The sequence below is a fragment of the Procambarus clarkii genome, chromosome 49 (assembly GCF_040958095.1).
Source record: "Procambarus clarkii isolate CNS0578487 chromosome 49, FALCON_Pclarkii_2.0, whole genome shotgun sequence".
NCBI lineage: Eukaryota > Metazoa > Arthropoda > Malacostraca > Decapoda > Cambaridae > Procambarus > Procambarus clarkii.
Genome location: NC_091198.1, coordinates 20,714,046 through 20,727,696, shown reverse-complemented (window position 1 = coordinate 20,727,696; position 13,651 = coordinate 20,714,046). Strand labels below are relative to the sequence as shown.

The window sequence follows — 13,651 nt, the reverse complement described above, 5'->3', positions numbered from 1 at the left end:
AAGCGCGGGTTGGACAAGTATATGAGTGGGATTGGGTGGTTATAGAATAGGAGCTGCCTCGTATGGGCCAATAGGCCTTCTGCAGTTACCTTTGTTCTTATGTTCTATATTAAGTTGGATTAGGGCATGGCTATTCCAAAGGAAACAGCGAGTTAGTATAAATGGGGTTAAGTCAGAGTGGGATAATGTTGTTAGTGGAGTACCTCAGGGCTCTGTCCTGGGACCTCTGTTGTTTATAATATATATAAATGATTTATATTCAGGTTTGAGTAGCAACATTTGCAAATTTGCCGATGATACGAAAATTGGTAGGGAAATTAATTCGGAGGAGGACTCACTATCACTTCAAGTTGATCTAGATAGGGTTTTGAAATGGTCAAATGATTGGCAAATGCAGTTTAATGCTGATAAATGTAAAGTTCTGAGGTTAGGTAATGATGATAGAGTTACAAGATACGAGCTAGATGGTGTTGTGATTGCGAAGTCGGATTGCGAAAGGGATCTGGGTTATGATTAGTAAGAATTTAAAACAAAAGGATCAATGCATGAATGTTCGTAATAAGGCGAATAGGACACTGGGATTTATTAATCGAAGCGTTAGTAACAAGACACCTGGTGTGGTTCTTAAGCTATATCTTGCTCTGGTTAGGCTCCATTTAGATTATGCAGTTCAGTTTTGGTCGCCGTATTATAGAATGGATATAAATTAACTTGAACGTGTCCAACGTAGGATGACTAAGTTAATTCCCCAAATTAGAAATCTTTCATATGAAGAAAGATTAACAAAGCTTAAGTTGCATTCACTGGAAAGGCGAAGAGTTAGGGGTGACTTGATAGAGATTTACAAGTGGATGAATGGACATAACAGGGGGGATATTAATAGGGTATTAAAAATATCAACACAAGACAGAACACGAAACAATGGGTATAAATTGGATAAGTTTAGATTTAGGAAAGACTTGGGTAAATACTGGTTCAGTAACAGGGTTGTTGATTTGTGGAACCAATTGCCGCGTAACGTGGTGGAGGTGGTGTCCCTCGATTGTTTCAAGCGCGGGTTGGACAAGTATATGAGTGGGATTGGGTGGTTATAGAATAGGAGCTGCCTCGTATGGGCCAATAGGCCTTCTGCAGTTGCCTTTGTTCTTATGTTCTTATGTTCTTATATCTATCTGTGTGAAATAGTTTAACTCCATTTATTTGATATTCAGCTAATAGCTCTCTATTTTCTACATTCATCCACGTTTCGGTAAGTGCAATAATATCTATTTTTTCTGTGCAGACAAGAGCATTTAAATCATTTATTTTATTTCTTAGACTTCTACTGTTAGTGTAATATACCCTAAGTGAATTGTTATTTTGAGGCCCTTCTCTTTTCCTGATCATTTTGCCAATTCTTTTCTCCCACAAACACATACTTTTATTACCTCCTTCCTCCAAATCGATTCCCATACCACTATCTACTAACAGTTAAGAACATAAGAACACAAGAACAAAGGTAACTGCAGAAGGCCTATTGGCCCATACGAGGCAGCTCCTATCTATAACCACCCAATCCCACTCATATACTTGTCCAACCCGCGCTTGAAACAATCGAGGGACCCCACCTCCACCACGTTACGCGGTAATTGGTTCCACAAATCAACAACTGCAGTTACCTTTGTTCTTGTAATTTTACCCCCCTCTCTTTTTTTGTCTTTCTTACTTACTTTCTTTTCTATCTTTCTTACTTTCTACTTTCTTACACCCATCAAACCCACACCTTTTTTTGTTGTTGCCCTTTCACCTCTCTTATCTGCTCCTCACCTCACTCCTGCCTTATATATGCCTGCCCCTCTGCGCACTTATGACAATCGACTTGAAAACGGTTCTAGACGGATCAAAACTTCGTCATCTCATCTTCTAGTTTGGTCAAGATTTAACAATTCCTGGACTTACGGGAACATTGCTTTCACGTCAACTTGGAGATGACAACTAACGTTATGATTCGTACTGGTGATAAGCCCCACAAGTGTCCCGAGTGCCGAAGAAAATTCAAGGACCTTAGCACTATGACATGGCACATGTTTATACATTCTAATGATAATCCAAACAAGTGTCCCAAGTGTGAGAAAAAATTCAAGAACAGTGAAGGTTTGAGAGTGCACTTGGCATTTCATTGTGATGATAAGCCCTTCTCGTGTCCTCAGTGTACGAGAAAATTCGGAGATCTAACCCATTTGAGAAGACACTTGTTAGTGCATTCTAATGATAGGCCTCACGAGTGTCCTGAGTGTGGGAGAAAATTTAAGGACACTTCAACTTTGAAACAACATCTGTCAGTACATTCAGAAGATAGGCCTATCGAGTGTCCTGAGTGTGAGAAAAGGTTCAAAGCCCCTAAATTTTTGAAAAAGCACCTGTTAGTACATTCAGATGATAGGCCTTACGAGTGTTCTGAGTGTGAGAAGAGGTTCAAGGACCATAGAACTTTGAAAATTCACCTGTTAATACATTCAGATGATAGGCCTCACGAATGTCCTGAGTGTCCGAAAAAATTCAGTTACCCTGCGGCTTTGAAACAACATCTTTTAAAACATTCAGATTATAGGCCTCACGAGTGTCCTGAGTGTCCGAAAAAATTCTGTTACTCTGGGGCTTTGAGAAAACATCTTTTAAAACATTCAGATTATAGGCCTCACAAGTGTCCTGAGTGTGAGAAAAGGTTCAAGTCCTCTGAAACGTTGAAACAACACCTGTTGGTACACTCTGATAAGCTTCACCAGTGTCCTGAGTGTGTAAGACAGTTCAAAAACCGTTACAATATGAAACATCACATGTTACAACATATGAACGATGAACCTCATAAGTGTCCTGATTGTGGCAAAAGTTACAGTCTTCGTGGAAATATGAAGAAACGTGTAAAAGTGGATACAGGTGTTACGTCTCACAAGTGTGAAGAGTGTGAGAAAAGTCAACTTACAAATATGAAGAGGCAGGAAGAGGTGCACTCTGATGATAGAGTTAATCGGTGCCCCAGCGAGCAACAAGAAGCAGAATATGAAGAGGAATCAATGCCACAAAATATGTTAGTGAAGTTTGAGATTGAATCTGATGAGTTTTCTAGAAGCAACAAGAAGCAGAAAGTGCAATGAAGTGGATGTTCATAGAATGTTTTAATGTTTTAGGATCATCTGATGTGTCAATAAAAATATTACCTAAAATAAAAGTTTAGATCAATATGTGTTTTTATTACTGGATTTTCACTGCAACTTTGAATTGGGTGTACCCTAATTTTTATACTCTTTCTCTCTTTATATATCTCTCTTAACTGTATTATAAAGAACTGGTTACCCAAGGGAGTGATCCTGTAGCCCGAATGCGCATACTGGAAACAACTATTAGCTGAGTATCAATTAAACGTACTTAAACTATTTCACACATAGATATATTAGACGAGAAGGGGGGTGTAGCCATATGGAAAATTTTAAAGGTAGTCGCAAAGTGGGATTCACAAACTATTTGGCTACAACTAATCGAAAAATCTAATAATAGGAGTTATATACAGTCCACCAAACTTAGGGATTATAGCAATTTTTTTACATTTCAATATTTCTAATATTTTAGACTTGGTGTTATCTAACAGGGAAACACAAATACCTTCACACTGACTTCGTCAGTGTGAAGGTATTTGTGTAGACTTCAGGTATTTGTGTAGCCTTGTATTTGTGTAGCCTTCACACTGACTTCGTCAGTGTGAAGGCTACACTGATCTACTTCATCTTTTTGATAAAGTAAATTCATCCTTTCAAAATTATTTAGGATTGGTTTGAGAAATGTGAAATATGGCTTTTTGGGCGATCAGAGTACATTTAAAATAGTTGCCTTGCAACATATTTATCATAAGAGCAAGAAGCGATTTGGTAAGGAGTTGTTAAAGAATCCCACTGATCTAACAGCCGCTTTACACTACCGCTCCTTGCCAACCATCGTCTTCCTGACAAAGGTATTACCTGTAAGGTATCTTTCCCATCATTTATCAATCTGTAAATTTCTAGATAAGAACACTGCTTTCCAAAGAGGTGGGTTTTCTGATGGAAGAAAACGTAGGTCTGTGAAGATGCGTCTAACCGCTCAACCTGCGCGCTGTTGTTGTTTAAGATTCGCTACTCAGAACGATAGGTTCCAGTAGCTCGGGCTATGGTGAGCCCGTAAGTGGAGGCTTTTTGGAGCCATTATCTGTATCAGTGGCTGATACTAGAGATGTGGCGATGGATGGGGGTCTTCATGATGGTTTTCAGCCTGGAGGGCTATACCAGTTATGGGGTTAGTGTAGACCTCTAGGTTTTCCGTTTTTTCTTTGCCTGTGACTTTGGCTGAGCAGTGCTGTCGTTAGAGTTTGGTGACGTGGCTTCCATGATGACGTATTTGTGATGCGGCGGTGGAGCTCCTACTATGATTTCCTCGTCTGAGGAGTCCGTAACCTCCGTAGTGGGCGTTTTTGTCTTTCGCCTCGCAGCCTTAGGTAGGTTTAGGTGTCGTTGATTGGTGGTTGTAGCTATTTCAGGAGCGCTGGTGGTGCTGTTATCGTTTGTAAACAGCACGTCTGCTAGCGCGGCTGCTGAGATAGTGAAGGTAGGAGTGTTGGGAGCTGGAGAAGGAATTACCTCTGTGTCGCCCGGGTCATGGGCGGTTCTGGAGTCGGTGTTGAAGTTGACCGCATGGTCGTCCTGGTGGTAGTCTCCGGAGTGGATATCTTCACCTTCCTGACTAATGTCAGCGGGTTTGAGGCCAGTTACGTCCTTCAGGACCTTTAAAGTATTGCTTCTTCCGATAGCATGACCGTCAAGTGGAGTAGCTCTGACCTTAAGACGTTTGGGTCGCATTGTGACCACACTGCGCCTTGTGATGCGAAAAAACCCTGCGCGCGCAACATATGTTTATATAAGCTTTGCCCGCGGTCTGGTGGGGTCCCTTTTCCCGCCACCCACGCATGCAGCTGCTTCACTTACAAAACGAGCGCGTTTTCTTCCAACCTCAGAAAAACGTTCTCTCCTTAATTAAGATCTGTGGAACCAGCTATAGCTTTTGGGATGAAGTATTAATGACAATTAAGGTTGGGAAATGTATGGCCCCTGGGGAGAGTACTCTTTCTTTCGAAGATTTCTAGGATCAACGTTCCCAGAGGGCCGGTCTCTGACCAGGCCTCCTGCGGTAAGTGGCCTAGTCAGTCAGGGTGTTGGACGCGACTGTGATTTGTACACATTACATTATAAAAGCATAAATAATCATCATTAATGATTATTTATGTCGTCGTCGAGACGTGTGCCGAAACGTCGTCGTCCCTTCAATTTCTAGTGTGTGGTCTGGTCAACAATCATCATTAAGTTTTGTTAACATTAATAGCCTAAATTAGCCCAACTTAATTGCTTTTAAATTAGCCCAAAATGCCGCAAGTAGCAAAATGAAAAATTTGGGGCTCTCAAAAGTAGCCTAATTCGCTACTTGTAGCCTAATCTGTGTTGCTGGCGGCGTCCCCTCCTCAGAGGAGGTGCCGGCAATGATTATAAAATTATTATTTTCTTTATTTAGACTGATTATTATGATATAGTTATATCACAAGAGATTTAAAGATTATTAACAGTGGTTGATAGTACCTTTTGTCCTTTATTAAGGTTTTTGAAAATACATCATTGGAAGTAATAACATTGGTTCCAGCAATATTTTTTGATTACCTGGAAGCTTCTAGATTCTGGAGATCACATCTACTGTACCATATTGTATAGGCATTAAGCCTAACAGTGTACTTAACCAATGGTCATACAGGATGCTGATGTATATACAGTAGATATGATGAATAGATAATGATGCCGATAGATAGATATGATATGGAATAATACATTCCTTAGATGATGATAATAACATGAGTGGAAATTTCCACAATACCCCAGTCTCCCTTGGGGAGAGGTTGCATCGGCTGGTTTGGTGTTTTACTAATAGACCCGGTAGAAATAGCCTAAGCTACTCTATCCCCTTTTTTACGGGCTCGCCATAGCCCGTGCTACTTAGAACGTTTTGTTCTAAGTAGCTGAATCTTAAACATCTATTCCTTTGAGATATATTGTTTTCTTGTCTCAATAAACATACTTGAACACACGTCGCTTGTTAATTGTTTCTCAGTCAATGTAATATATATTTTGTAACATTAGACCATAAGGTTCTTGTATATTATCTCTTATTACAGTTTGAAATACGTTGTCCATTCCTTCCCACCTTTTGAGTGGATTAATTCATTAGGTCCCCCGCCTCTCATTAGTCTATTCACTGAAGTTACATTTATCTCATAAATTCAATCCCCAATACTGTGTAAGGTCAAGTCCATCCTTATTATCTTAAGCATAACAGTTCTTGGCCATCGTAAAATTATTCTCATGGATTCATTTTTACCTTATTTTTTTTTTTTTTTTTTTTTTTTTTTTGAGATATATACAAGAGTTGTTACAGTCTTGTACAGCCACTAGTACGCGTAGCGTTTCGGGCAAGTCCTTAATCCTATGGTCCCTGGAATACGATCCCCTGCCGCGAAGAATCGTTTTTTCATCCAAGTACACATTTTACTGTTGCGTTAAACAGAGGCTACAGTTAAGGAATTGCGCCCAGTAAATCCTCCCCGGCCAGGATACGAACCCATGACATAGCGCTCGCGGAACGCCAGGCGAGTGTCTTACCACTACACCACGGAGACTACCACTTGTTTAGCCTATCTTGACCAAAACCAGAAATGTGAGAAGCATAATCAATAAGAGTACTAAAATTGCCTGAAATGCTCTGCGTATTAGTGGCTTTAGGTATTGTATGTACTAGTTCTATCTATAAATCCAACATTATTTCACACAAAAATCACAATAACGTGATGCATGAAATGAACAAATCCACAAGGTAACTTCTCACACTTCTGGGGTGTGACTGAAAACTCACACCCCAGAAGTGACTCGAACCCATACTGCCAGGAGCAACGCAACTGGTATCTACAGGACGCCTTAATCCGCTTGACCATCACGACCGGACAAAAGGAAGTGATAGACGAAGCTGTTTGAACCACTTCCCCGCCGGCACTCGGATGGTAATCTTGGGCATAGCATTTTATCAAATCACCTCATTCTTTTATATATATATATATATATATATATATATATATATATATATATATATATATATAACCTACTCTTTAAACAATCAAGTGATTCTACTTCTATTATGTTACATGGTAATTGGCCTTAAAAATCAACAACCCTGTTACCGAACCAGTATTTACCCAGGTCTTTCCTAAATCTAAGCTTATCCAATATATATCCATTGTCTCATACTATTATCTGGTGTCTTATTTAAAAGCACTGTCGAAATTATCTCATATTAATGACCAAATTCTTTGTGAATGATCAAAAAGTCTGTATGTTAGGCCTATTATAATGATTCCCTTTGACTTCTAGTAATATTCGTATTATCAAATGTACATTTTGTTTTAGGTATGATACATTTAAGGTATGACGCCAGCTCTATTTACCAAGGTTCGTCCAGGGCTTGGGGTTAGAATGTGTTGGGCTCAATTGTTTATATCAAGAATAATCACACACACACAAATCCAGGTTGCAATTATTTTAACCATGGAACCAATTATCGCGTAACGTGGTGGAGGTGGGGTCCCTCGATTGTTTCAAACCTGGGTTGGACATGTATATGAGTGGGATTGGGTGGTTATAAATAGGAGCTGGTATAGGCCAATAGGCCTTCTACAGTTACCTTTGTTCTTATGTCGTGGCGCAGTCGACGTAGGTTCGAATCCTCGTCACTGCCCTTGTGGATTTGTTCAGTGATCACACTAGTCTGAATGCTGGATAGATAGTTAACAAATGGCTGCTTCTTATGCAAGAGATAAATAATCTTGACTATCATGTTTGCTTTTCATCCAAACTAGTCCCTGAATCTTCGACTGGCATATATCTGGTAACGAATATATAAATAGCTAACCACATTAGTAATAGCATAAATAAGTGGCACCTTAAGGAAGGCTTAAAGTATTAGTTGGATACCAGTGTGTCTATTGTTAAAAACAAAAATTGTAAAAATATTACGAGGCAAACGTTGTCATGAAAATAATCACCAAAATATATTGTAGGTTGGAGTGAGGTGAAGGGAGATATATAGATCTGTGCGGGCAATAAGTTGAATCATTCTACAGACTATTCATCCCTGTGCCACCTCTTGGGTGCCTTAATCTTCATCAATCTCATTCACATTCACAGACTCGTTCACAGATTTATCTACTGTACAGTAAGAATCATGTGGCTGGCATTTCTTCTCTTAGTGGGGATGGCCCTCACTAACTTGAATGCTTTCCTTATCACCACGACCAATTCTCTTATTCCGAACACAGAAGCTATGCCATCATACACCGTCGTATCCACCATCACCCGAACGGTACATCCCAAACCGGACACCATTACTCGCTCCGTCTACGTCACATCGGTAACCAAAATAGTAAACACGGAAGGAACGTACGTCACTTGGAATCTCACCGTGACTCTTCGTATAATTGACACAACCTTTTTCACTGAGTGGCACACACCTTCCTCAACAACAAGTACACCACAGACGCTTATGGTGACCCAGACCACCAGCTCGGCTACGCGTTCGACCGTCGATTGTCATAGACATGTGATAGGATATATTACAACGACCACGAGGATTGAACTGCTGGAGTCGCAACGGCCAGTGCTGGGGCCGCCGCGAAGAATGACATATTCCTACTTCGCGGGAGTCAGGAACACAGTAACCGAATACACGACCAAGGATGTAATAAAGTACATTTCCCAAACGACAACTCTTACGGCCCAATAATATGAGTTTTAATAAAAAAAAAACTTATTTATATGATTTGTTTACTTATTCCTGTACAGTATTGTTTTATTTATTGATATATTTATATATCATAAATATATTTATATATCATAAATATATTTATATATAAATATATTTATATATATTTAGTTATATATTTAGTTATATATTTATATATATTTAGTTATATATATTTAGTTATATATTTATATATATAAATATATTTATGATATATAAATATATCAATAAATAAAAAAACTAACTAAAAAAAACTATATATATAACTAACTAACTTTTGAAACAATCTGGTGATCTTATGTTTGTTATACTGTAGCAAGTATATTGTCAGTAATATTCTTGCTCCATATTCTGATTAGCTTATGTTTTTTTTTTAAGATATATATATATATATATATATATATATATATATATATATATATATATATATATATATATATATATATATATATATATGTATATCACGAAAATAAACACGTGATTAAGAATGTGACAATGTCAGACCACGGAGGAAAAATGAAACAGGAAATTTCCTTAAGTACTTTCGTATATTAAATACATCTTCAGAAGGTCCAGGACCTTCTGAAGATGTATTTAATATACGAAAGTACTTAAGGAAATTTCCTGTTTCATTTTTCCTCCGTGGTCTGACATTGTCATATATATATATATATATATATATATATATATATATATATATATATATATATATATATATATATATATATATATATATATATATATATATATATATATATATATATATATATATATATATATATATATGTGTGTGTACAAGAGTTGTTACATTCTTGTAGAGCCACTAGTACGCGTAGCGTTTCGGGCAGGTCCCTGGAATACGATCCCCGCCGCGAAGAATCGTTGTTACAACCAAGTACACATTTTACTGTCGAGTTAAACAGAGGCTACAGTTAAGGAATTGCGCCCAGTAAATCCTCCCCCGGCCAGGATACGAACCCATGACAAAGTGCTCGCGGAACGCCAGGCGAGTCACGGGAGACATCTACCGTCACGCAGGGTGCAGTTGCACCTCCACAGATCTCCAGTATCAGCTCTTGATACTGGTAATGGCTCCAAAGGGCCACTGCACCCTGCGTGACGGGAGATGTCTCCCGGACCAAGTGGAGCCACCTCTTGGGTGGCTTAATCTTTATCAATCAATCCTAAGAACACCATCTGGCGCTACGACAGACCAGTCGCATCTTTACGTAAACCGTATATAACACATATAGGTCTCTACTACGCAAACCCTAGGGATCGAAATATATAAACAATATTTCTGCTGGTGAGTCCTTCTTGTTAGTTACATATACATTTTCTGCTTGTAACTCATAATAAACATTTCTTTTATGAAATGTTAATTAAATTTATTATAGCAAGATATTATTCCAGTAGTTATTAAGTAAATAAACACTGGTGAACATGATATGAGAGTAGGTGATGCCAGGCGGGACAGGAATGCTTCGAAGCATTTAGTATCACCTAGCAGTAAGTATAGTTACCCAGGAGTTAGTCAGCTTGTTGTGGGGATCAGTAATTCGACCTTTGATGGAGGGGGGAGGGAACCTCGATACAAGCCTAACATTCTTGAGGTTATCTTGAGATGATTTCGGGGCTTTAGTGTCCCTGCGGCCCGGTCCTCGACCAGGCCTCCACCCCCAGGAAGCAGCCCGTGACAGCTGACTAACACCCAGGTACCTATTTTACTGCTAGGTAACCGGGGCATAGGGTGAAAGAAACTTTGCCCATTGTTTCTCGCCGGCCCCCGGGATCGAACCCGGGACCACAGGATCACAAGCCCAGTGTGCTGTCCGCTCGGCCGACCGGCTCCCAACATGTATATAGTTAATAATAATAATAAATTGTGTTGGGGACAGGCAACCAAAGTTATATATATATATATATAAACACACGTGCTAGGCCTATTTCAAACCTCCCCCCCCCCCCCTCTAGGGTCGAATTACTGACCCTCCCAAGGATGCAACCCCACAACAAGCTTAGTAACCATTGGCTACCCACTTACTGCTAGGTGAACAGATACATTAGGTGATAGAAAATGTGCCCAACCATTTATGTCCCGCCCAGGATTCGAACCCTTAATTCTTGATTGCGAGTTGAGAACGAACCCGACTACTACCGAGACCCTCATATATACACTCTGGCTGCCTGTTGCAAGATACAGAGAATTATTAAATAAATTATTATTTCAAACGTCACCACCACAAGCAGGAAGACTTTGACAGTCCGTGTTATAAGTCATATATAATGTTATAAGTGGGGGGCCATTAGAGGACAATTAGTGTAAGAAGGTGTATCACCTATAGGGGTTAGGCTAGGCCCAGCCCGCCCGGGAAATACAGTAGTTAACAAAAATAGTTGTACAAATGGTCTGCAGTCTAGAGCAGATTGCCTTATCCTATTCATGAGTGGGGATGATAAACTCCTGTAAGTCAGTTACTATTTATTGTAAACTACACTCCCAAGTGTACAACAGTTTCATCTAACATTTTTTCCCCTTATTTCAGTTCAATTTATGCTTTTTATCTCAATTAGTTTATTATGTGTTTTCCCACATCTTGCCTGAAATGTTATGCGTATTGGTGGCTTTAGGCTTAGTATATACTAGCCGTCTAGAAATCCAACATTATTTTTGTAACTCATTTTGTATATACATGTACAGTATGTACTTTTACCTGAATAAACATTTTTATTATTATTGTAACACAACACACAATACCACATCTACCTTACCTCACCTCCGCATAAATAGGGAGACGAGATTCACATAATAGCAAACTACTGTAGTGGTAAAGTCTACAATTCTTTCAGGAACAATTTACTTTAACCTAAATAAATATACAGTACTGTATACCGTACAGTATATGGATATCTCTGAACCACATGCTCCACTGGACAGGATCTGGATTTCCTTGGAACAGAAGGGTGGCACTTAAATGAAGTACTTAAGTACGTTAGTACGTACTAATTTAGTAATAAACCTTAAGAAGTAGAGTAAGAGGCGGGGGAACGCCACAATCAGCCAGTACCACGCTGAGCTAAAACTAATTTATATACCCATTCTCCTAACATATATTCTCATCACTTTCAGGGCCTATCATCAGAAAAATATACAACCTACTAAAGTCCCTCAAATTTATATGTAAACAAATACAACAAATATGTTGCTCGAAATGCTGTGTGTATTATTGGCTTTAGGCATTGTATGTACTAGCTCTATCTATAAATCCAATATTATGTTTGTAACTCATCTTGTATGTATGCAATGTACTTTTACCTGAATAGATTTGATTTGATTTGAAATGTTGTATGATCCAGAATCCCATCTGCACAGTTCAACACTGGGCCTAGGGTCATAACAGTCTGCAATGCTAACCAAGTCCTTTGTATTTGTTTAATTAGTGTTAAATATGCAATGTTTACAAATTAAAAATATCACAACAGTATTAATTACTCAAATAATATACCATAAATATATATAAACTGCTAAACATGATGACTATGCCAATAATTACCTATTACAACAGCCCCACTCCTGTGCCAGGTAAGAACACTATGGGCTCACCATAGCCCGTGCTACTTAGGAATTTTTGTTCCGAGTAGCTGAATTTAAAACAACAACATAAGCCAATAAACAAGATGTGTTTTTAACATTGTTTTAACTTGCACATAATTGTACTTTGCCCCACAATGTCAGGATGGCCTAGCTCATCTCAAACCATCCCAGCCTAATACAAATCAACCTAACCTAACTGATCTCAATACAACCAAACCTTAGCTAATGCAGCCTACTATAACAATATACGATTTAAAAAAAATTAGCTTTGTCAATTTGACTTGTGTCTAAAACAACCATGCTCCTTGCAATTTATACACCTTCATATTCTATTAATGACAGAAGTTAACTAGGACAAACCCTTACCTAACATCATTTTTTATGCATTTTTTCTTTTAAAACTATCACCCAGAATTAATGTCACAATAAAACACGCACAATTAAAGGTGTGTGTGTGTATACTGTATATAATATACTTTACATACACACACAAAGGTATAATGAGTTGTCAAGTACAGATTTAGGTGATTAAATGGTAAATTCTTTCAAGACTACCATCTTTCAGTGAATAACCTTGTATAATCAACACAACATAGGTTTGTTAAAAAATAGATCCTGCTCACATTTTTGGACACAGTAACCAGCTTCTCAGATATGGTACTTCTGGTGGATGTAGTATACATACATGGATTTTGCTATAGCCTTTGATAAGGTACCACATGAAAGATTGACAAGGAAATTACAGGGTCATGGAATAAATGGTCCCCCACAAGGTTACAATTGGGTTATATATTCCTAATTCTCAACAAGGTTGTCGGGAATTGGGTTAAATGTCAGACGACTTCCAATTCTTTGGAATAGTCAGTGTGGCCTAGCAGTTAAAGTACTGGACATGCCAAGGTGCAAGGCTGTCTGAATTCGAATCCTTCACCAACTATTCCAGAGCTGATTGACAATGAACGAAACCAACAAACCTGGTAGGTTGGCATTTTATTTCTTTAAAGACTGGTTGTCTGGGAGTAGGCTCTTGGTGGCTCCCTGAAGCTAACCACAGAGAAACAGAAAAAATAATGGACTTGCCAGGAAGAAGGAGATATAATTCCGAACAGACCATGGGAAGTGAAACCTGGCCCAGTGCCACAGAGGACTGATTGGGACCAG

General features: G+C 38.7%; 1 protein-coding gene across 1 annotated transcript; it reads left to right on the top strand.

Annotated features, from left to right (window-relative positions):
- Window positions 1–2,804: 2,804 nt before the first annotated feature.
- On the top strand, window positions 2,805–3,134 carry LOC123763326 (zinc finger protein 578-like). Its single transcript, XM_045750479.1, has one exon. The coding sequence runs from the start codon at window positions 2,805–2,807 to the stop codon at window positions 3,132–3,134; it is 330 nt and encodes a 109-aa protein (XP_045606435.1).
- The last annotated feature ends 10,517 nt before the right edge of the window (window positions 3,135–13,651 follow it).